The 26,054-nt window shown below is 38.5% G+C and overlaps 1 protein-coding gene across 2 annotated transcripts in view; it reads right to left on the bottom strand.

The window, feature by feature from the left end:
• Positions 1-6,390: 6,390 nt before the first annotated feature.
• Pafah1b1 (platelet activating factor acetylhydrolase 1b regulatory subunit 1) overlaps positions 6,391-26,054 on the bottom strand; it is a 52,097-nt gene continuing 32,433 nt past the window's right edge. For both annotated transcript variants that reach the window (XM_052197895.1, XM_052197896.1), the window contains exons 3-11: positions 18,881-18,965; positions 18,565-18,639; positions 17,385-17,591; positions 14,975-15,143; positions 13,484-13,586; positions 12,429-12,657; positions 11,125-11,226; positions 8,100-8,256; positions 6,391-6,575 (exon numbers count right to left, since the gene is read on the bottom strand). In XM_052197895.1, the coding sequence (XP_052053855.1) occupies positions 6,502-6,575; positions 8,100-8,256; positions 11,125-11,226; positions 12,429-12,657; positions 13,484-13,586; positions 14,975-15,143; positions 17,385-17,591; positions 18,565-18,639; positions 18,881-18,965 (1,201 nt within the window). In that variant the 3' untranslated portion in view covers positions 6,391-6,501. The remainder of the gene's footprint in view (positions 6,576-8,099; positions 8,257-11,124; positions 11,227-12,428; positions 12,658-13,483; positions 13,587-14,974; positions 15,144-17,384; positions 17,592-18,564; positions 18,640-18,880; positions 18,966-26,054) is intronic.

The following is a 26,054-nucleotide window of genomic DNA, read 5'->3' as shown; positions in this document are numbered from 1 at the left end:
CCCAGCCTTCCTGTGTGCTCTGTGGGACATGTTCCTATTGCTTGAGTGAGGCTCAGAAGGACTGCTGGGAGGCAATTATGTATATACTGGGTCAAATTCAACATTATGTTCAAGTCACTGAAGTGGAAGAGGGGCAACTCCAGTTCTTCGGCTGGGCCCTACACAAGAAAAGAAGGCTGCGGCGCAAGATGTGTGGAAGAGAGATTGATGGCAAGCTTCTGGCTCCTTAGAGGTGTCTGAACACCTCACTAGCTAGGCTTGTGCCTTGCCCTTCCCTTGTAGCTGGTAGATGGAGGTTGGCAAGTAGGAAAGAGGAGTGAGTTTAAGAGTCAGCTTACGGAGGGCCAGCTTACGGAGGGCCTGAGGCCTGCTTGAACATGCTTTCTGGCTTCATGCTCAGGGATTCCAAAGTCCTAGAATTACATTTGATAGTGTGACTTTATTAAAAAAATAAGGACCATATTGTGGTCCTTTTTTCTTAAGCCAGTGGGAGAAAGATGTTTCTGATCTTAATACTAAGTAACATCCATAAGTTGTTACATCCAATGATTTTGACCATTTAAGCCTACTGTGTATGTTCCCTTTATAGTTTGATCATTTGAAGCAAAGTCTCTTAGGGCCAAGACTGGCCTCCACAATCCCTTTTAAACAGTCACCTTGAATTCCTGGTTACAAGTGTACACATAATACCTGGTTTATTTTGTTCTAAATGTGTTTGCTGACTTGGACACGCCTCTTGTGGAAAGGGACATCGCAAAGTTGAGGCTGCTGTGCATGAGTTTACAAGTCACTCTAGAGGCCCATTTGTCTTGGTTCCCTTAGGCATATTAGTGTCACTAAATTCCTTTGTAAAGGAATACGGGGTGGAAGAGAGGGCTCCCATGTTAAGAACTTTGGCTGTTCCCCCAGAATGACTCAGGTTTGGCTGCCAGCTCCCATATGAGATTTTACAATGGTTCATAACTCCAGTTAAAGGTATCTGGCCTCTGGATACTAGGGACATAGTACACATGTACACACACAGAGGCAAAATACCTGAGCATGTAAAGATGTTAAAAATTACGTGTAGACATGAGTGCAGATAGTGCATATATGAACCCAGAGGATGACTTTTAAGAGATGGTTCTTTCCACAGTGGGTTCTGGGATGGAATTGAGGGCTTGTGCAGCAAACATTTCTATCTGCTTAGACATTTCACTAGCTAGCCAACTAGATCTTTTGACAAACTCAGTTAAGGGCTACAGGACGACCTGAGGAATCCCTATTTATTCTATGGCTGTGAAGTATTCTGAAGTGGCTCAGAGTAGCTTCAACAGAAGGTATTCAACTTTTAGAGCGATTAACTGACTCCACTGACAGTATCAGGAAGCTGGATGTGGTGGTACATGCTATGGCAGGGCTATGATGGAATTCAAGGATAGCCTGAGATACTGACCCTGTTTCAAGATTTCCAAAATGAAGGTTTATCTTACTGACCTCTTCACACCAAGGAACTAATTAAAGTAGCCAGGTATCATGGATGCCTTTAGTCCCAGCATTTGGGAAACAGACAGGTGGATCTCTGAGTTCTAGGCCAACCAAAGCTTATAGAAAAAGACACTTATTGTCAAATAATCTCTGGCTTATACTGTAGCATAAATGCATGCACACAAGGTATATGTGTAAATGTAATTTTTAAAAATTTAAAAACCAGCTACTTTCAATGTTCATTGAGAAGGCAGTAATCACATGGGAAAAGCAAAAGCTGGGTATGTGCTTTCCTGATAGAACCCCTGCCTAGCACAGGAAGGGGGCAAAAGAGTGGGGAGAAGGGGTTTGAATTCAAAGTCTTGCTGTGAGACACTTCTATGGAGACATGTTCTCAGTCTTGTTAGGCTAACCTGGAGGACATGTTCAAAAGGCTGCCTGCACTGGTTCTTAATGTCTTGGGGCGGGGGGGGTCCCTAGAGCACGCATGTTTAATAAATTCCCAGGGGATATGCTGACTCAAAAGCAGAAAACTGCTGCTAGCAGTTGAATTCACATCTGCACAAGTTCTCATCAGACTAACCAGGAAGGAAGGATGCAGCATCCTGCACACGGAACCATTTCTCCCCTGCCTTCAAGGGGGAGGCCAATGTGTGATACACAACCAGCTTCCAAATTCACAATAGGATATGATATTTAAGTTAGAACTCGAACCAGAGGGAAAGTGGTCAGGTCTAATGCCATGCTCTCACCAGAGGGGAAAAAAGATGGGGCCTGTAATCAAGTAGGAAAGCTGGCCAAGTCCATTTTGCCCAGCTTCTTTTGGTTGGGAAGATGCCTTCCAACAGGAGGCACTACACTCATGTATAAAAGGCTGGTGAAAGATCAGCATCTAGAACAGAGTGAAGACTTACTTTGGTATATTTCATAAAACCTGACATTAAGGATATTTATCTCCAAAGCAAAAGATAATAGAAACAAATGGGCAGGGCCCTTATCTCTGGGTATCTTTATCTCTAGGAGGCCAGTTTATAACCACTGTCATAATGAACAGCTAGAGGAAAGAGCTTAGCTGTCCAATGTCAGTAGTTCTAGCTAGGCTCAAGACTATGGCTACAGGGGCCCTACCTGCATGCTGCTCCTTCCAGATAGGGGTTGGACGACAGCATAAAGACAGTGGCAGCACAGAAGCACCCAGAAGCTCTGACACTTATGGCCAATTAATGTTCTTTCTGTTCCTGGTCCCAAGTGTCTCATTTCCTACCACAATCAACACAACCTCGCCCCCAATACCCACCGAAAAAACCCCACCAGATCTAGTTTTATAGGCATTTAATAGTTTACCAATTGGTACAATAAGATTTTTAATATGCAGAAAACATGAATAAATTTTGTTTTACACAGTCTGAGAGCAACAAATCTTACTGTAAAACACAAGAGCAATATTATATACATTCCTTTACTGATTTTTAAAATTTTGTCAATATCTTCGGTGAACTCTTACAATCTGGGGAACTGTTTTCTCCAATTACCACCTCTGCAACGTTCATATGAAATCAACGCTTGCCTTCATGTCAGTGTCAGGATCGACTTCTAACTCGTAGAGTTTGTGTTTATTTCTAACGTCTTCAGAGTGAGCTTTGGGGATGCCTGAAGGATAAGCAGGCAAGAAAGCAGCTACTTACATGATACAGTGACAGGATAAAAAGGCCCATTCCAGTCAAGACTTGTGAGTCCAGCTTACCCCATCCCACCCAACCCAGCCCACTGGAAAAAACCCAAAACCTTTCTTCCAATTTTGCCCATGTTGCTTGTCTACCATGACATTCCTTTTGCCCCATCTCAATTAGCCAACACACTGGGTTTATCCATAGCTGGACAGGAAGAGTAACCTTTTTATGTGCCTTTGCCTTCTATTTCAACTTGTTGCTTAAGGATTATCAAGCCACCACTGTCAACAAACAAAATGTCCTTATTTTTAAATAGTTTTTCTTTAAATTAAAAAACAAAAAAAATAAACTTTAGTGAGTGGTATTATCTGGAAGTTCACAAAGAACAGAAAGAGGCAAACAGGAGACTGGGCTTAGTGAGCCTAAAGCCAAAGCTTCCAAAGGACTAATAGTGCGTCACGGCCCGGGACGGCTTGCTAACACTAGTGATTGTGGGTAGTGCTCTGAGCACACCATTGGTCACACCACATGCAGACAGAACAGGACGGTCTTAGTCTCCTAAAGTGCAAGGTATCATGTCAAAAGCAACTACTCTCCAGGTCATGTCTACACAAACCTGAAGCTTGCACTCTCCATGCGGTAAGGACTTCTTGGGCACGCTTGTGCTATAGGTGGCACTGGAATGTCTGTTTACACACACAATCAACAATCATCCAAGTACACAATTCTATCAGCTTTTTATTTCTTAATAAGCAGCCAATTTGACTCAAGAAAGTAACAAAGCAGCAGTGAACCGCTAACCAATTCATAAAGTCCTCTACTTACAACCAAAACCAGTAACTTTATCATTGTCCTTATCCCAGGCAAGGCACAGGGTTAGACAGCAGACAGAGAAAATAGTAACAGAAGAGTAAGGGCATTCATTAACAGGGCAGTGTCAAACAACAGTGCGAGAAACCTTTGCAAACGCATCACCAGATGTGGATGTTGCCCCGCCACCCTTCATTATTCAAACAGGGCTCTTTATGTTTGGATCCAGCTGTGGACCATCCCTGAGATTCAATGTTTGCTGCTGCTTAAGTGGAGGATGTCTGGTAACTCAGCTAAGCAGCAGGCTGTGGCAATCTCCCAAGTAAGGACAGCTTTGTTACAGAGTACTCCCTCCTCTGTTGTCAGTGAGTCACTGCTGCAGGGGAAGAGACCCAGGAACAGCAGCTTTGCTCCTCTACATTGGTACCATTCTTTATTGTTTCTATGAATGATGTCTAGATGTTGTGGCTTACCCTTAAACAATTCATGTTGCTACATGCTAGAACTCAAAAGACAAGACATTTTAACACATACAAACAAATGTTAAGTTGCACCATTTCTAAGTATTTATATTTTTGAAATAGGACAGGAAATAGCAGCAAATGAGAATGAAGATATTTTCCATAGCTTTTGGAGAAAAATCCAGTCAGAACAGCTAGGAGAAAAAGGCTTCTTAATGTAAGCAGTGCTCAGAGGCAATGCTGTCCTAAAAGCTAACCTACAGTGTTTATGGAATCACGATGGAGATTTGTCCTCAAAAATAGCCACTTAATTCTCAAAACACTTTTTCTTTCTAGAGAAATTTCTGAGGAATATTAAGAACAAACAAGTAAACGAACAAAAGGATACAAGCTAGACAGTGAGCTGCTATCAGAGCCTAATCGCTTGTGGATATCTACAGGACATTAATTCTCACCCTTTGTCCTTTCAGGAATCAAATTTCCATTCAATACTTAGAGGGACATTAAAAAAAATCATCTATTATACAAACGAATAAAATGCAGTCCAGAAAAATATGATCACTGTTAGACTGTCACTGTTGTAATTGTTTCTGTTAACCTTTCAAACTGATTTTCTTAAAAAGAAAAAAAAGTTGGTTAGCTAGGTGAGAAATTATTAACAACTGACAATGGAATAGTGTTCCAAAAGTCACGGGCAAAATTCTCTTAAACCTACTGTAGTAACTCTGGATCAAAATATACAACCTCTCAGGGATGTGTAAAATGGTGAATGGCCACATTAGAGGGGAGAACAAAGGAAGTGACTTCCTCTTAGCTTAGAGAAGTCCCTCGGAGTCAGAAGCATCAGAAGAGTTTATTCTAAAGCATGGCTATGGTTGGTATTCCCCAGCAAGATTTACTTTATGCATATGTTTTAGCACTTCTTCAAAAACTCAAGACCCAACAACATGGAGGTTGTATGTGTGTGATATACATATATAGACATATCCACTATAGATAGGCCCATATATTATAAACATTTACATATAAACAAAAGATGAAAAAAAACCAGTATATTTCTATGCACGCTTCATTAAACCCTGTCACTTTTTTTATAACTTGTAAGTGAACCAGTTCAAATTGTTATTAGATTCATGTTGGAAACTGTTCCTTCCACTCCTTGAAAATGCGCACACAGCTTTGTCAGCACTTGTCATTCTGACATGCACATTGCACATCCCTAAAAACATCATAAACACATAGTGATTTGTACCATGACACTCAATGAGAAGATCAAGTTCTACTGGGGAATCACATCACTACACAGTCCAACAGTATGGAGAATACAACTCATATGTCTAGTATGGAGAAGAGCGCTTAAAAGTAGGACAGTGTTTCCTGACCTGTTTACAAAGCAGTAAGACCCAAATGAAAAAGGATTCACTATTAGCTGCTGAGATTTTTCTTGAGATTTACGATCATTTTCTTACATAAATAAACCACTAGTCTTTGCTTGACAGGCTGCCAAAACAAACATATCCTATTGATTTGGCAAAGGGGTCATGACAAAAACTTCAATGTGTAATCCCCATTACACAGATGGAGCAAAAGATTCTGAATTGTAGTCATATTATCTAACACCCTTAAAGATTTATTAAGCACACTTAAGTGATGTTACATAGATACACATTTCAGAAAAAGCCCTAATAACCACCACTTTCCCCAAAATGAGGCCATCAAGTCAGGCACCAACAGATAGCAGGAAGAAAAACAATAATTAATAATCCAACATAAAATGACACTGTCAACTATTCAGTTTAGTGCCCTAGTTCAATTTATTCAACTTCTGCCCTTGTAGGCCTGGTGTGACCAATGCCAGCCCAGGTTTTTTAAACCCTATGGTACTTCTAGACAACATATGTAAATTTACAGTATACAATTTGGATTCACCATGCATGAATACTTTGTGTGTAACATTTAATAAGCTCAATCTACATCCAGAATAATTTACATGAAAGGACAATATTTATTTAAACAGAGCTCAAATGGGGTAACCATGGTATCATCAGAGTGCATCCAGAGGGAAAAGGGAGGAAGAACCAAATGTGACTCAATCAACGGCACTCCCACACCTTTACTGTTTGATCTACACTGCCAGTGACCACATATGGTGCCGTCTTATGGAAATCTGAAAGAGAAAAGAAAAGGCTTGTTTTCAAACCATACTAAGTCAGGCAGAAGCACTTTTTGCTCACTTTTTGAGCAGTATCTTTTATATTACCCCAGCATGCCTTGTACTTGATTTCCTCCAGGTCAGGTTCCCATGCTCGGGGAGTCCATGAACTTCTGCCTCCACACTTGGATACAATATCCACAATTTTCTCTCTATATATACCTATCCATACCTCCAAAACTACTGAGCTTACCAACTGGGTCAGGGAAGTTGAAACTCAACTGTTAAATTTGCTTGATGTCACCAGTATTATCCCAAACGATGCTCAGATCTACTAACAAGTGCATATTCAGCTGCATATCCATTTACTGAATGCTGTGCTTCAGGCTTAGTACTAATGCTTTACATGAGTGACTAATACAACACTCCTGCCTAATTTACCAAGGGCTTTATTGTCACAAGGTCCATCCATCCAGTATAAGTATCCTAGTACTTTACAATTTACTGAATTCACTCTTATAAATGTCAGATGATACCGAAGACATGACATTTATACAATTCCATGTTTTTAGCATATGGTGGAGTATAATATGAAAATCTTTTGTTTGTTTTTTTTTGCTTTCTTAAACAATGGAGTCCTGCCATGTATCCTTTGCTATGTACATCAAGCTGGACTCAAATTTGGATTATATTCATCCTGCTGTGCTACCCAAATTGGGAAATGTGCCTCCAGATATCTTGTCTGCCTGTCTCTGTGAGTGTGTGTATGTACACGTACACATACAGGCTCAAGGACAGAAAGGTCAGAGGACAACTCTCAGGAGCCATTTGGGATGTGGAGATTAAGCACAGGTACAGGTATTAAGGCTGGTTCTAAAGCACTTCTACCAGCTGAACCATCTTGCTAGCCCTATTTGGGGTTTTGGGTTTTTTTATTTTCCCCTCGAAACAGGCTATGATTTAAGATTCTGTTTGTTGTTCTTCTGCAGTGTTAGGGACTGAAACTAACATCTCGGTCCAGCTGTGCTAGCTGTTACTCCGCTGAGCAACGTCTACAGCACTTAAGCCTTTAATATAGTTCCTCATGATCTGGTGACTGCCAACTATACAATTACTTCAATGCTACTTCCTAACTGTAATTTTGCTAGTTATGAATCATAATGTAAAAATCGGATCTGCAACCTCAAGGGGACCTCAATCCACAGGTTGAGAACTGTTAAGATTCTTTTAAAAAAACTTACAAGTTAACAGGAAAGAAAAAAATTACCAGCCAGTCAGTAGGAGTGATCAGTAAGTATCCTTTCACAAGTCTAGTTTCCAAACTCAATGCACAACAGAGAAAACAGTATTTTAACTATAAGCTTAATTCTAAAGAGAGAAGCTTAAAGTCACTGGCAGGAACCCACAAGGTTGAAATAGGCCTTTTATACTTATAGAACTTGGTTACTTCTTACCTGGAAAAGTCGACATGGTTAAATAAAACTGCTACATCTGGCACTCCAAAACTCAAATGTTCAGAACCTCACAATGTATACATACCCAAGGAGGTAACAAAGTGTTCATGCGCATTGAGGGTCTTCATGCATCGCTTGTTCTTGTAATCCCATACACGGAGGGTCTTGTCATCAGCACAACTCAAAATAAACTTCCCCCCAGAATGGAACAGAACTCCACGTACCCAATTATCATGACCCACCTTAAAGAAAAAAAAGGTATTTGACTTATTTAAGTAACATTTGGGATATAATACATTTTTTTAACACTGAAACCAAATCAGTGCTTTTTTTCTTTTTTCTTGACAAGGTCTTATAACCTTGAACAAGATAACCTTGAACTTCAGACAAGTGCTACCACACCCAGTTAATGTGGTACTGGGGACTAAACCCAGGGTTTTTATGCATGTAAAAGTGAAGCACATCCTCAGAAACCCACCACCTAGAAACAGGGTCCCATGTAGCTCAGAGCTGCCTAAGGTCAGAGCTTACTGACCTTGAAATGATCCTCTTTGCTTCCACCCTGGATGCTGAGTCCCAGACATATACTTCCATGTCTGGTTTTGTGGTCTTGTGCAGTGCTGGGGTTTTAACCCTATGTACGCTATGCCAGGCAGGCATTCAGCTGAGCTATCTCTTAAGATACACTGATATTCTTTAATTTTTTTATTTTTAAAAATCATTATGTGTATGGGTGTTGTGCTATATGTATGCCTGTGCAATACACTGAATACACTGTGTTCAGAGGCTCAAGAGTGGGACCCCTTGGAACTGGAGTTGTCAGTTGTCACGTGGGTGCTAGAAATCAATGCCAGATGCTTTGGAAGAGCTCTTAACTACTGCTAGTGCTTTTAACCACTGAGCCATCTTTCCAGACTCTTGATACTATCTTAAAAAAAAAAAATAATAATAAAAAATTAAAAATTGAGGAGCCAGAGGAATGAGCAGTTAAGAGCATTGTAAGGAACCAGAAGTTAGTAATATACACACCCTAAATCCCAGCACTCAAGAAGCAGAGGCAGGTGGCCTAATCTAGAAAATTCCAAAATACAGAGAAACCTTGTCTGAAAAAACAAAACAACAAAAAGAGCACATCGAGATGCTGAGGAGCTGACTGAGCAGTTAAGATCAGGTATGGTTCGTTTAGAGGACTGGAGTTGGGTTCCCAGCATTCAACACATTCGCTCACAACTGTCTGTGACTCCCGCTTCCGGAGGAGCCAATGTTTCTGGCCTACTCAGGGACTGGCAAACACATCTGCATAAACATAAATACAAAAGTACATTAAAAAAAAAAACCACAATAAAAAAATGAATTGAACGTGGCAGTACACATTCAGTACTTGGGAGGGAGAGGCAGGCTGAAACAATCTGAGTTTGTGGCCAAGCTGGTCTACATAATTAAGTTACTTAACAGGCCAGATAGGAATATGTTGTAAAACCCTGTCTCAAAAACAAAACACAGCCAGGCAGGGGTGGCACACGCCCTTAATCCCAGCACTTGGGAGGCAGAGGCAGGCGGATTTCTGAGTTCGAGGCCAGCCTGGTCTACAGAGTGAGTTCCAGGACAGCCAGGGCTACACAGAGAAACTCTGTCTCAAAAACAAACAAACAAAACAAAACAAAACCAAACCCAAAAAAAACCAAACCAAACAAACAAAAAATAGTAAAATAGTGCAGCAGCAACAACACCCCCCATATTCTTGTGGCCACAGCAAAATGACACAGGAAAAAGCAATCTACTGGCCCAAAAGTCGGAAACAGAAACTTTGGGAAAATTATGGTGACCTTGCAATTATAGAGAAAGAGCATGAAAATTTTAAATAAAGATCCATTTTTCCAACATGGTACAAACAAACCTAGAATACAACAGTTTTCCTGAGAGAAGGATGGGGTCTTGACTATGAAGTCCTGGCTGACTTGGAATTCTATACAGACCATAGTTGTGGTCAAACTAACAGAGACCCTCCCACCTCTGCCTTTTGAGTATTGGGTGAATTTCCTTTATCGTTTTTTGTGTTTGTTTCTTCTTGTTTTTCAAGACAGGGCCACGCTGTGTAGTCCTGGCTTTCCTCAAATTCAAGAGATCTGCCTGCCTCTATGAACATTAAAGCTATGTGCCGCCACCATCGCCACCACCACCTCCAACTGGTTCTTTTATCTTTTAAATTAGCGTAAAATAATGGATTTTCTTTCAGCATTGTCATATTTACTTACGTAGAGTTTTGGTCAATCCTGTCATGTTCCTTCTCCCAAATTTCTCCTCCCATCTCCCCACTGTACCTTCCTGCTTCTAATACTCCCTTCTCAATTAATCCTGTGGAATACTTTTAACATGTTGCTAACATTCTATATGCAGATCTAATCAGTACTTACACAGTTTCTAAAACCTTGAATGTTATATTGTAAGACCTGCTACTAGCTTAACAATAACCAGTTAGAGCTTCTTAGGCAAACCAGAATGCCTAATACCCACCCCCCCACTTATATTGAATCTCAAAAACTCCTAAAATTATTTAACTCATTAAGTTAGAATAATTTCACAATAGGAAAATAAACTAAGATAAATGATAACAAAGAGATAATAGCTGAAAAGAGAAGAAACATCTTTAAAAAGTTGAACTGGAGAGATGGGTCAGTGGTTTTGTTTGCTTTTCCAGAGAACCCAGGTTCAATTTCCCGCCCCCAAATGGCAACTCTCACCTGTATGTAACTCTATCTAGTTCTGGAGGATCTGACACCCTCATACAGATATACAGTCAAAACACCAATGCACATAAAAAAAATTTTAAAAGTAAACAAGTCTGTATAAGAGCTTTCTTTTTCCTCCAGAGTAGCTATTACATAGTGAACTAAGTCCCTACCCCCAGCACTGACTGGTTTGTATAGTTATTTTCTATAACATTGCATTCCATAAAATAGCACTTTATAAAACTATAAAAAGTTTATAAATGTATAGTTATTTTAAGGTCCCAGAACTGATATTTAGTAAGAAAGCACAAGAGTATCTAATCCTAAAAGGTAAATGCACAATCAAGATGTCAAAGAAGTAATACGATTATGCACACTTACAAGAGTCATAAGGCACATGCCAGTACTGACGTCCCACATCTTGATAGTTTTGTCTCTGGAACCAGATAGCAAGAAGGGTCCAGGCTTGCCACTTTTTTTAGTCTATAAAAACATAAAAATTATTTTTCCCATATAAAAAATAAAGACTTAAAGTAACTTCTCTAAAATAATGACATTTATTTGAAATCTTGCAAAAAAGGCTATTTTCATTTATTGAAATACATAGCTGTACCTAGCCTACAAAGAAAGATAGGCCCGCCTAGGTAATACCCACAATGAAAGGTACTGCTCATAACTTCTGCAATGAGGTTAGTTATATAGGTATATATAGCTAAGTGATAATATTTCTCTCCTAGCATGAAAAGGCCCTCATCAATATCAATATCAAATCTATGATCAAAAAAGATTTTTAAATCAATCAGTATTTTTATATAAATTTAGCACCAATCTTATTACATATTGTATATAACCACCAGAATTTTATTCAGAATTTGTAATAGTTGAACTTTAAATAGTTTGTAATTTGTAATGAAGAGATCACAAACAGAAGACTAATTTAGAACCAGATCTCTGAGTTCAAGGCCAGCCAGGTCTACATAGAGTTTGAGGATAACCAGAGCTATCATAATAAGGCCCTATTCTCAAAACAACAACAACAACAACAACAACAAAATTAAAAAAGGAAAAAACAAGTTAGAGCTTTATTAAGATGCAGGGTTTTTTGTCTAGTTGGTTTTAAATTTTTCTTTCTCCTTTGCTTTTTAAGGGGGAGATGGAGGGTTAGGTTTCTTCCTTTGCTCTGTTTTTATTTCTTTTTGAGACAGGGTCTTCTTTGGCTTTAGTCTCCCCAAGTGTTGAGGTGCTATGATCTCAGAGTCATCACACCTGGATTTAAATGATCAATTCTCTCTTTAGTAGATTATCTCCAACTTATAAACAAATCAAGGATGAGCTACTTTTTATATCTATTTGTATATGTACTCAATTCTTGTCATGGCATGCAGGTAGACATCAAAGGACAACTTGAGGGAGTTGGTTCCGACCTCCTACAATGTAGGTTCAGGAATCAAACTCAAGGCACTAAGCTTGGTGGCAAGTGTCCTTACCTACTGAGCCATCTTACCAGCCCAGTAATAACTGGTTTAAAAATAAAAACACCACTGACAACTACAAAGAGAAAAACACCTCAAAACTCAGAATTTTAGGCTATAGTCTTAGTTGTATCCGGAAACATACAAGTTTTCTAAAGCTCTGTCCTATGACACAGTAACAAAATTGTACAAAGACACATAATCATACTGTACCTCAGATCCTGTTGCTTCAGAGATGGAAGAATATGAACTTTCTGGAGCCCAGGAAATGCATTCTACCACATGTTCATGTTCTCGGAGCTCAGCCTTGCATTCCTTTGTTGCTACAACCCACACACGCACAGTCTGGTCATTGGAACAGCTGGCTATCAGAGTGCCATCCTGATTTGGCCGCACCATACGTACCCATTCTCTGTGTCCTGTGAATGTCTTCACACAGTAGCTGTCAATTTAAGTAGTATACATTGTGAATAAATGGTAATCATTGGAACACTTTCCAGAAGTGATACAAACTGAGTTACAAATCAAGATGAGAAGAGCATTAGTTAGAGAATTAGACTACATCAACAAAATAAAGTAAAATTAATAAAAAATGGGCACTAGCCTGAAGTAAAACAACACTAGGTAAAATGAGTTGACAGAAAACACCACTAAACACACTAAAACTTAAAAACCTCAAGTCTAATAAATGCATACCAGCATATACATTTAAATTCTAATTTAAATTTAAATAAGAAAAACAAAACAAAACAAAACAAAACAACAACAACAACAACAAGCCACACAGAAAATAGAAAGTAGATATCAACCAGAACTGGCTTTCAAGAACCCTTCCCATCAGCCGGGTACGCCTGTAATCCCAGCACTTGGAGGCAAAGGCAGGTGGATTTCTGAGTTCGAGGCCAGCCTGGTCTACAGAGTGAGTTCCAGGACAGCTAGGACCACACAGAGAAACCCTGTCTCAAAAAACTAAAAAAACCAAAAAAAAAAAAACCAAACCCCCCCACCCCAAAAAAACCCCTTCCTATAACATTTATGTTCATAGTGCAGTGAGTATATGAAAGTATGTATGCAATATGTATGAAAAATTAATTTGGTGCTAGGGATGGAAGCTAGGGCCTTGTGCATTAAAACAAGTGGATTAAAACATGGATGTATGTATGTATGTCATGGTGATCATTCTAGATTAAAGATAAAATAACTATTTAGAAAACAATTTTGTTTTTAAAATCATTTTTGGCTGATACTTTCCAACTAAATCTACTTACCCAGTTTGCACTTCCCACATTTTTATAGTTTTATCCCTTGAGGCAGACACTATATGATCTCCATTAGGCATGATGGCTACTGAAGAGACATTGTGGTCATGGCCTAAAACACAAAATACAGCAAAGTATTCAACAGTTTACTGTGGGTTTTTAACTATGGTATTTAAAAAAACTATAGAAAGTACTATTACACTGAACTTTATCTAAATGACAAGACTATTAAAAAGTAGTAAGGGAGAAAGAGATTAAGAGGTAGAAATAGGTCCTCTACTTAAAAGTTTATCTTTGCCAGGCAGTGGTGGCGCACGCCTGTAATCCCAGCACTCTGGGAGGCAGAGGCAGGCAGATTTCTGAGTTCGAGGCCAGCCTGGTCTACAGAGTGAGTTCCAGGACAGCCAAGGCTATAAAGAGAAACCCTGTCTCGACAAAACCAAATCCAAAAAACCAAAAAAAAAAAGAAAAAGAAAAAAGAAAAAAAGTTTATCTTTGATGCTGATGTTCATAGGAGAAAATGCATTAATAGTTCATAAACACCATTCACATGCCAAATTAGCTATGTTTTCTGAGAAAATAACAACTCAAGACACACTGTTCAAGGAATAGACAATGACTGCAAGGAAACTTCCTGTCTGTCTTTTAAAAGAAGATTTCAGTAGAGCCCAAGCTGTCCTAGAACACTTGATAGACCTGCCTCAGCCCTTAATTGGGTGGAAAAACATAAACTTCAACCATATACTCAATGTATTAATAAATCTAAGTGTGTGCCAAATACCAGAAAATCTTGTTTTGCTTCCTTTCCATTTCTTTTTCCTTTCCTTTCCTCTTTCCTTTTTCCTTTCCATTTATTTGGCAGTCCTGAAACTCACTCTGTAGACCATGTTGGTCTCAAACCACCTGGCTCTGCCTCCTCCTAAGTGCTGGGATTAAAGGCATACACCAAAACTGCCAGGACTGTTTTGATTTCTTGAGATCAGTGGATTATGCAGTCCAGTTGAGCTAGAACTTGCTTTGTAGTGAAGGCCAGCCTTAAACCCGTGATCCTCCCACAAAGAACTCCTGCCTGCTAAAATTATGTATAGGCACCAATTCACCTGACTTGTTTTAAAATTGCTACCACAGCATTTGTTCTTAAACACATATAAATAACCATATTCCATTATCTTTAAAGAAAACAGAGCCTGCCGGACAGTGGGACAGTGGTGGCACACGCCTGTAATCCCAGCACTCTGGGAGGCAGAGGCAGGCGGATTTCTGAGTTCCAGGACAGCTAGGACTATACAGAGAAACCCTGTCTCAGAAAAACAAAAAACAAAACAAAAACCACCAAATAAAAAAAAAAAAAAGAAAGCAGAGCCAGGTGTGATGGTATACACCTTTGACCTCAGCACTTGGGAGAAGTAGAAGCAAGCAGATCTCTGAGTTCAGGCCAGGCAGGGCTACATTTTAAGTCCCTATCCCAAAGAGATTAAAGTACCATTAAAGTACCCTTACCGTGCATGGTTCTGATGCATTCAAAACCCTGAAAATCCCATAATTTAATCGTCATATCTGCAGAACAGGAAGCAAGAAGCTTGCCACTGTGGTCAAAGGAAATGTCCTGTACAGAGTCTGTATGGCCCTTGAGAGTTCGCTCAAAATCTCCAGTCTCATAATCCCACACCTGCCAAGTGAATAAAAAAATGGTCAACACCAATCCATGTCTTCTCACTTTACATTTACACTTAGCTGCTTAGTCTAGCATCTTATTGACTAATTACCAAATAACAAAAAATCTATGTTAGAAGTATCAAATATTCAAGTACAAAGTAGCTTTTCTCTACAGAGCAAAATTAATGCTCCAACTATCCAAGAAGACCTTCAGAATCACATCTGTTAAGTATCTACCACTTAATCATGCTAATGAGAAGGTACAGAAAGTCAAGGCACACTAGTCTGATAGTACTAGGCATAATAAGGAAATTCAAGTGCAAAAAGATATGCTAAGTAAAAGGAGCAATGTATATATAGGAGCTCTGTATGCAGAACAGTGAACTGACTTCAGTTCTTAACTTTACTAGAGCATTAGAGTTCAGATATTTAGAGGATTAAGGAGAAACTACAAAGTATTCCTGAATCAAGTGCTCATGACTAACAAAAACGCTTTTTTCAAGACAGGATTCCTCTGTGTAGCCTTGCTGTCCTGGAACAAACTTTGAAGACCAAGCTAGGCTATAACTGAGAAATTTACCTGCCTCCTCCACCTAATGAATGCTCGGATTAAAGGTATGTTCTACCACGCCAGCTTTTTAAAAGTCTCATTCTTGAAAGACATTTTTTTCTAAAACAGAAATGATAAATTAGCAAGAGTGAATTATTACAGATATCACTCAAGAATACTCTTTGTTCTGTTGGCCAAATCATAGGCTGATTTAAATCATTTTTAAAAATATCGATTTTTGCACTTGCTTCACATGCAACAAAAGTCTGAGGTTCAATTCAACCTCCAACAACTCAGGAAAACATTACAAATCCAAAGACAACACCCACAAACAGCAATAGAAAGACAAAAAGAATAGTGATTCAGTGCCCGACTCAAATAGTTTGGTCCATTCTACCTACAATGAGCACAACTTTAAATGTCATATGGAATACACACACATATACAAATTTGGAGAACTAGACGATATTTAAAAAAAAAAAAGTTCCTAGGTGTTAAACAGCTACACCCTAAGGGCTGGAAACCAAACACTGATCCTCTGTAAGAACAGCAAGTGCTTTTAACTGCTAGGCCATCTTCTCCAACCCACATTTTAAAAACTTAATCTAAATAGTCAACGTAAGACAACTGATAGACTAGGCCTGGTACAGGTCTGGTGGTGCATTCTTTTAATCCCAGGACTCAGGAGGCAGAGGCAGGCAGGTTGATCTCTTTGAGTTCTAAGCCAGCTTGGTCTACAAAGCAAATCCAGGACAGCCAGGGTTTATTACACAGAGAACATGTCTCAAAAACTGAAATTGAAACAAAACCAACCAACCAACCAACCAACCACACCAGAAGACAAAATATAAATAAAACCAAAATAGAAAGGATTTATAAGCAAATATAAAAACTATTTATAAGCAATTTCTAGTATGTATGCAATATGAAAGCTACACATTTGTATCTTATACCACAACAATGTATTTTTCCTAATTTTATTTTTGTTGTTTTGAGACAAAGTCTCGTTATGCAGATCATGCTAGCCTTAAACTCAGAGATCTGTTTGCCTCTGCCTCGTAAGAGATAGAACTAAAGGTATGCAGTATGTGCCCAGCTAGAATTTGTTTTTATTTTTATTTATTTCATGTATGTGAGTACCCTTCACTGTCTCTAGACACATTAGAAGAGAGCATCAGACCCCATTACAGATGGTTGTGAGCCACCATGTGGTTGCTGGGAATTGAACTCAGGTCCTCTGGAAGAGCAGTCAGTGCTCTTAACCGCCAAGCCACTCTCCAGCCCACCATTTCACTTTTTACTTAAAGGTAGTGTCCAACTAAATTTTAAAGTCCTTGATATAGTCTATTATTGTTTAAAATGTAGTAAGAATGCATATTTTCATCATCACTGGAAATAATTTGTGTAATAGGAAAAACGGAAGTTGTTGAACAAGCTTGGCAACCTGAATTCAGTCCTCAGTGTCCCTTTGCTTAGGTCCTTATTTTCACAGTCTTTTCTGTCACCTAACTTACATCAAGTCTGCCTTTCGGAAAAATTTACCTTACTTTAATCACAGCACTTACTAAGCAAAGGCAGGAAACTTTCTCTGAGTTCAAAGCCAGTTTGACAGCGAAGACTACATAGAAAAGAGATACTGTCTCTCACAAACAAAACAAAAAACCACCAAACAAAAAGCAAACTGAACAAACAACAAGAACTTGCCTTAATTGTAGCATCCTCTGAAGCAGAGACCATAACACTGAACACGGGATGGAAAATGACTCGAGTAACTGGACTTCTATGACCACTCAATGCGTATTTCTCAGGTGGGCGGGGAATCCATTCTTTTGGGTCTCGTTTCTGACCAAGAGGACCACCCGACGTAAATTCTTCTTTTGCTTCATTTAGTTTTGATTCTAATTCCATTACCTTGAGAGGGAACACGAAGTTAAAGGAAAATGTGTTCTATAATGTATTTGGCTTTTTTTTCCTTTTAGGTAGGCTCTGACTATAAAGCTTATGGTAGTCTAGAACTTAGGATCTTCCTGTCTCAGTTCCCACAGGCTGGAGTTACTATGCCCAGCTGACACTAATTCACTCAAGGACAATTTTCATTTACATTTATTAACAAAGAAGATCAACACACTTATCTTGCTTGATTTATGCCTGTGATTTTTAGTTTTTCTTTTCTATACCACAATTTATTATTTATCCCACAGGTAATATTCACAACTAAAGCTAATATTTACAGAGCATCTACTAGGCACTAGCTCTTGTCCCTGAGTTTAGTATAGCTGGGCTCACTATAGAACAATGTAATCTATTCTAACTTTGTCTGTGAAGAACATATATTTCAGAAATGAAATAGTATGTTACTTTCATTGTACAGGTTAAAGAGAAAAACCTCAGAGAAGAGACTGACTCCCACTGCTCTTTTTCCAGTTACAACTAGCTACATCCTTCTAAGGCATTGGTTCTCAACTTTTCTAACGCTTCCAACATACACATCCTTGCACTGTGGTGACCCCCAACTATAAAATTACTTTTGTTTCTTCTTCATAAGTATAATTTTCCTACTGTTAATGAATTATAATTTAAATATCTGATAATAAAGGTACCTGATGTTCAACCCCAAAGGGATGCAGTGCACCACACAGGCCAAGAAGAAAACAAATAATGCTTCAAGCATCAATTTCTCAGTCAAGACAATGCAGGGTCAAACCTCTAGACTATATAGCTAATGTGTACCAATAATGACCTTAAAAACCTTTACATGAAGCAAAGAAAATGTATTTTTTCCAAGATCAAACATGAGTATCAGACTAGTAATTTACAGCAATATTTTCAGAAAATTTATAAGTACACATTGAATAAACGGACTTAAGAAGTAAGGCTTAATTACCTTTTTTTGTAATCTAATAACAGATGTCCATTTTTTTTCCAAAAGACCAGCATACTTCTTATCTAATTCTTCATTCTAGAGGAGAAAAAGTAGTATCTTTTTAAAAATGGCTTAACCATGACATCTTTAAGATATTATTAAATATTTGATTATACAAAAAAGTGGGAAAATTAAGCTCAAAACTAAGTAAATCACAGTAACAAATGGCAAATTTTGAATAGCTGAATTGACCTAGCTACTGAACCTTAAATAAAACTTAACCCATTGACTATACTATGAAGAATTAGAAGACTGATAATTATAAAGTCAAGCATACCATATCTAGTTCAGCTTCCTTTTTAAAAACGGAATATGCCTCTTCATAGCCATTTGAACGAAGATAATCTGCTATAGCTCGATTTCTGAAAGAAAAAAATTCCAATGAGTCCTAAATGTATTTCATTTCTATATGAAGAACTACACTTATTAAAATCTTGGGGGGTGGGGGTGGGGGATGGAGGTTTCTCTGTGTAACCCTGGCTGCCCTGGAACTCAGTAATGTAAACCAGGCTAACCTTAAACTCAGAGATCCACCTGCCTTTGCCTCCTGAGCACTGGAATTAAAAGTGTGTACCACCACTGACCAGATATTAAAAGCTATTAAAAGGGTAGTAAATTATATAAATATTTCTGGAAATAAAAATGGACACACTTCCAAAACTTCGAAAACATTTAGCTATTGTCACAACTTATCTGTATTATTTTTGAGCATCTTTCTTATTTTCACAGATGCAAGGAACTGAACTCAGAACACTGTACATGCTAGGTAAGTAACCCACCTCTAAGCTCTAGTCCCAGCCTTTGTCATTTTATGTTTCTAATTTATTGTTCAGCTTGTATATTGTAGGCACTCCACAGCTCTAGATATATTTCTATATCTAGATATCAATTGGTTAAAGTAACCATCAATTTTTCTAGTGTTGGCATTCACCTTCTCTTACTATTTAATAAACATACTCAAACATTAGAGATTAGAACTGAGTTTTGCAAAGAAATGTTTTAATAAAACTCTACTAAGAATCAAAGAGATGATTCAGTGATTATATTTTCCTTTCTGTGCAAGCATAAGGATTGAAGCTTATATCCTGGCACTCAAGTAAAAGGCTGAGTGTCCTATGCCAAGTCTGTGGTTCTAGGACAATGTAGGTGAAAAGAGCCTGACTGGAGCTTACTGGCTCCCTAACTAGATAAAGATATTCTAGCTCAAGGTTCAGAAAGTCACTTTGCTATTCAAAAGGAACAGGTAAAGACGGTTGTCTCCAGGCAGACACACATGCATACACCATAAAAATACAACTCAGGCACAATACCACCTTCTCCCAAAAAACTACAGTAAATATTTTAGTATTAGAAATAACTCTAAGGCGAGGTGGTAGTGGTGCACGCCTTTAATCCCAGCACTTGGGATTTCTGAGTTGAGGCCAGCCTGGTCTACAGAGTGAGTTCCAGGACAGCCAGGGCTACACAGAGAAACCCTGTCTCGGAAAAACAAAAACAAAAACAAAAGACATAACTACTCTAAATGCCATACAACGGTGGTGCACTAAGGAGGATGATCTGGAGTTTACAACCAGTCCAGGCTACAGTGAGTTCAAAGCCAATTTGGACTAAATGGCACTGAAAGACCTTATTTTAAAAAGGCAGGCAATGAAGGTACGTGCTTTTAGTCCCAGGACTCAAGAGGCAGATCTCTGAGTTTGAGGCCAGCTTGGTCTACAGAGTGAGTTCCAGGACAGCTAGGGCTAAAGAGAAACTCTGTCTTGAGCCCTGCCTCCCCAAAACAACAAAAGAAATAACTATTTTAATAAACTAAAAATGCACAAGCTACAAACAGTATACTGTCTTAGAATAACGTTTAGAATTATAATTTAAAGGCAGCAAAGCTGAAGTGGCTTGAAATGTATTTTCATACTTCTCTTTCATTCTGTCCTAACAATACTGGCAAGCATCCCTGGTCTCCTATTCTAATATTTCCCAATTACTCTGAGCCTTTATTCACAAAGTTATAGAAAAGGTTGATTTAGAATTCCTGTTAGACTTTAAATTAAGTAATTAAAAAGTTAAAACCATGAGTTAAACAATACTTAAATATACATATAATAACAGTATCATTACATCCTTTAGCCAATTTTATTTTTTCTTGTCTTTTGAAATCCAGTCTTTGTGTCTTGGCCAGCCTTGAGTTTACAGAAATAAACCTCTGAGCATTGGGAATAAAGACATGTGCAACCATGCCTGGCTCTCTCCACTTTCAAAGACAGGGTTTTGTAAATACCAGGTTGGCCAGAAACTACCTAAGTAGGATTACCTTGAACTTCTAATCCTAGAGGCATGAGCCACCATACCTGGCCAATTTGATTTTTTTGAAAATCAAATCCAAGTATTGTGCATGATATATCCCCAGCCCTACTCAATAGGGCCACATCTGCCACTGATCTCCAATATTTTAACACAGGCAATCTCTATTTGTGATTTATGTGTTTTCAGAGATAATCTACCTAAAACCTATAGATTTTAGATACTGATTTTTTTTCTTTTTCTGAGACAAGGTCAAACTACACAGTCCTTGCTGGACTAGAACAACTCAATGTAAATTCTTCTTTTGCTTCATTTAGTTTTGAGTTTCTTTCCATTGAGAGACAACATGAAGTCAAATGAAGACTCATTCTATAAAATAATTACTTTTTTTCCTTTTAAAGTAGGAGCTCACTATGAAGCTTAGAGTTGCTCAGTACTTATGATCCTGTCCCAGACTGTCAAGTGCTCAAGTTAGTATCCTGAGATTTAACTATTTCACTCAAAGGCAATTTCCATACATTTCTTAGCAGAGATGACGAATAATAATAAAGTTCCTTAATGTATTACTCTTGTCTGTATATGTGGGGTGAGGACATGGAGTTAGGTCAGATGGGTGAAAGTAAAAGGACAATTTTGGGGAGTTGGATCTGAACTCCCAACATTTTTGTACAACAGGTACTTTTACCCACCCAGTCACTGAGCCAGACCACCAATAAGATTTTCTTAAATATGGAACAACAATTCTGAGTTTTATGAAAGGGACAGCACAGGTAGGACAAGTTCCTGGGCCTGTGTATCATATTCCAGTCCAATGTGACAGGCCCTATGAAATTTAACAGAGTTATACAATCACCCTTCATGATCGAATGACATCACATAACAATTAATTCAAAAAGGTGGTTCACAATTCAACTACAATTGAGTCATAAGTCAGAGAGAGGTTACTATGAGCTTCTGCTTATGGCAATGAGAAAGTAAAATAATGAAGTCAAGTCAGAGCAGGGCAAATGGACCTTCAGCTTTACCATGAAACAAACTATCAATTACAGTTACCTGAGAGCCAAGTCTTTTAAGATTGTGACATTGAACCTAGCATCTACCTGGTAATTGTAGTAAAATTTATTAAGTATATCACCTTGAAATTATTTTAGTCAAACAGGAACATATATTTACTATGATCCATTCTTATATCTCAATTATCTTCACAGATGCCTAATATGATGATCAATCTTCATCATTAACACAACAGGATTTAGAATTACCATAAAACAAACTTTTTGGGTGTATCTGTGTATTTCTGTAAGGTTTAAGTGAACAGTAAGTAAGGAACCACTCTAGCCAGGCAGTGATGGCATAAACTGTTTTTAGTCCAAGCATGCTAAAGGCAGAGGCAGGAGGTCTCTGTGAGTTTGAAACTAGCCTGGTCTATAGAGTGAGTTCCAGAACAGCCAATGCTACACAAAGAAACTCCATTTCAAAAGACAAAATCCAACAAACCATTAGAGAGAGAGGAGAGGGGAGGGGAGAGGATGACGCTAAATGTAGGGGGTCTCGTGCACTTGGGCCTTAAGACTGCATAAAAAAAGGAAGCTGCTAAGCACCAGCTTCCCACTCATACCTTTGCTTCATGACTGCAGATACAAGGGGACCCACCACTTCACCATCCCAGGATATACTATGCCCTCAAATTCTGAGTTTAAATAAACTCTTACCTTCATAAGCTGTTTTTGACAGAAATTTTGTCATGGCAGCAAGATAACTAAAATTATTCTTTTATCATTCTTTTATCAAAAAACTAAAACCTGATATGATGAGGCATGCTCTGTAATCTCAGCCCTCTGGAGAAGGAATGCCTGTTCAAGGTATCATCAGCTACATACTAAGTTTTAAGCCAGCCTGGACTCCAAGATATCCTACTCCTACAAAAAAAAAACCTTTTTAAATTTATATTTTAAATTAAAATTTTAAAATTTAAATAAATTTTGAAATTTAAATAAATTTTAAATTATTTAAATTTTAAAAAACTACATTTCAGGGGCTGGAAAGATGGTCAGTCATATACATAAAATATATCTTAAAAGAAAAAAAAAACTACGTTTCAAACAATTAGAACATTCAACAAAGTAAGTTTTGTTCCTGTTTACTAGCTTCAGCAAATCTAGCACTAGAAACACAAGACAGAAATGCCTATGATCACTAGTATTTAAAACTGTCCCCCAAACTACCACATAAATAATGAAAACACTGACGAGAGAAGAATGGAGATCAGTGGTAGACTATATGCTTAGTATACACAAAAGTCCTGGGTTCAACTCCCACCACTTTAAGGGAAGGCTCACATTTGTAAATCTCAGCACTCAGGAGAGGCAAGAGATTCTCAAGTTCAAGTCAGCCTGGAGATGGGTACCAGAGTGTTTCTAAGCTGCACGGTGAAAGATTACCTCAAAACCAAACAAACAAAACAAAAACCAAACAAAACAAACTTACAGAAAAAAAAGCAAACAAACACAAGGGACTGAAGGATGGCCTAATTGGTAAAGTTTTTAATCACAAAAGTGTAAGGACCCAAGTTTAGCATGAATGCAAAAAAGCATTCATGGATGCAGTTCATGTCTGGAACCCTAGAGGTGGGGAGGCAGAAAAAGGAGTTTCTGGGACTTATTGGCCAGGCATGTATGGCTAGGTATGGCCCACACAGACTCATTTGTTTGAACAGGCCTATGGGGACCAAGGATTGGAATGATGTAGTTTGAATATGCTTAGCCCAGGGAGTGGCACAATTAGAAGGTATGGCCTTGTTGGAGGAAGTGTGTCACTTTGGGGGTGGGCTTGTGTAGCTAGCTGCCAGAGGATGCCACTGAACCTCAGAACCTGTAAGCCAGACCCAATTAAATGTTGTCTTTTATAAGAGTTGCCTTGGTCATTGTGTCTCTTCACAGCATTAGAAGCCAAGCTGAAGTGAGATCCAAATTCATTTAAAAAATCCTGTCTCACAATATAGAAATAGCTTAGTGGGTAAGAACACTTACGCAAATATGAAGAGCTGAGTTTGAATCCTCTGCATCCAATTAAAAGTAGGCATGGCTACATGTGCCTGTAATCAGTGTTTTGGGACAAAGATGGGCAGATCCCAGGAGTGAGGGCTAGCCAGTGAAAGACCCATACTTTAAAGTAGTGTGGCAGACATTGATAGAGGTAAACACTTGATATTCTATTCCATGAATGCAAAATACACACACACACACACACACACACACACACACACACACACACACCTAAAAATTAAAAAATAAGCTGGAAAATAATTAAGAAGGACACCCAACTTACTGGCTTCTTGTAGTAGAGGACCCAGATTAGATCCTCAGCACCTACATGGTAATTCACAATTTGTCCCATGAAAACCTGACAGCCCTTCTGATAACCTATAGGCACAATGCATGCACATGTAAGACAAAATATCTATACACATAATTTAAAAAAATTTAAAAATATGTTCTCTGCTAATAAAAATCATTTTTATAAGATTTATTTATTTATATGTAAGTACACTGTAGCTGTCTTCAGACACACCAGAAGAGGGCATCAGATCTCTTTACAGATGGTTATGAGCCACCATGTGGTTTCTGGGATTTGAACTCAGGACCTTCGGAAGAGCAGTAGGTGTTCTTAACCACTGAGTCATCTCTCCAGTCCTAAAAATCTTTTTTTTAACGGTAAAACATTATAAAGAACATCAAAAGTAAAAAAAAGGGGGGGGGATTTAATCAAAGTAATAGGTTTTTTTGGTTTGGTTTTTGGAGACAGGGTTTCTCTGTGTAACAAGTCTTGGCTGTCCTGACTCCCTTTAATAGACCAAGCTGATCTCAAACTCAAAAACCACCTGGCTCTGCTTCCAAAGTCCTGGAATTTAAAGGTATGTGCACCACCCACAGCTTGCTTCTTGAACCTGTTAAGTTTTGTTATAGAGTGCCACAATGTTTAGCTGATAGAACAATTTTTACCCCCAATGAACATGTTCAATATCATCTACAAGTTAAAACTAACACACACTTTAAGACTCGGTACTGGTCAAGCCATAAAATATGGCTGTTGTTCTAGGGTTATCTAAGCAATCACTTGCTCTTATTCCTCTTTCAAATAACCACTTACCCCTTTTCAGTAAGTATATAAACGCAGAAATCACAACTTTCTCACTTTTCTAAATAGGTGTCTGTGTGTGGGTTTTAACATTTCCTTTCTTTTTCTACAGCATGTCTGTTCTTCTAATACAGTGTTCTAGAACAGCATCAAGTCTTCTAGGAAACTGAGTGTTATGGCACAATAAATTGACTTTAAGCTCTAAATGTCAACAAAATTGTGTGTGCATGTGCGTATGGAAAGTACAGGACTACAAGAGGTACTGTTCCCAAGGAGTGTAAGGATGAAACAAACTGAAGCCATTTTGAATAAAACTTCCATTTTGAATAGTTCCCAAGACCTCCCTGTGTAACTGACTCCTGGTTGGCAAGTTGAGACAGGAATGAGGCAAGCCCTCCCACCATAATGAATGACTCAACCAATGGGAACAGGATAAGTTCCTTGTTTACAAAGTCCCCTATCCTGAAATTCTGATTGGTGAGAAAATATAACTGTAAGTTGGCCCTGATGTTTGTGGCTTTCAAGCTTAAAAGCTTTTATCTTGGGGACACAGCTCCCAAGCCTATGCTGCTTGACTGGTCAGATTTTGCTACCTAATTCAAGCAAAAATTTTACTTTGCAGGATGCTTGTGCCTGGTTATTTTGGATTTTCAGACCCTAATAGGGGCTGTCCATTTTTCTTTCCCTTTTATCCCTCTCTCAATGGACTAAAACTTATCAAGTAGGCCAGCCTCGCTGGGTAGTGAGTTCAAGAACCTACCTTCTCAAGCCTAACCAGCAATGGGACAATTCGAAATCACCAGGCCTATTGAGGCTTGTTATTTTTTTAAATTTTGTTTTACATGGGTATTTTGTTTTCATATGTTTGTCTACTACGTGTGTACCTAGTGCCAAAGAGGTCATGAAGATATCAAGACCTGTGAAACTGGAGTTACAGAAGACCAAGAGCTGCTATGTAAAGCAAGGCCAGGTACAGTGGCGCTCACCTTTGATGACAACACTTCAGAGCAAAAGCT

Source organism: Apodemus sylvaticus, chromosome 10 (genome assembly GCF_947179515.1).
Source record: "Apodemus sylvaticus chromosome 10, mApoSyl1.1, whole genome shotgun sequence".
Lineage (NCBI taxonomy): Eukaryota > Metazoa > Chordata > Mammalia > Rodentia > Muridae > Apodemus > Apodemus sylvaticus.
Note: the sequence above shows the minus strand (reverse complement) of the source record. Positions and strands in the feature narration are given on the sequence as shown.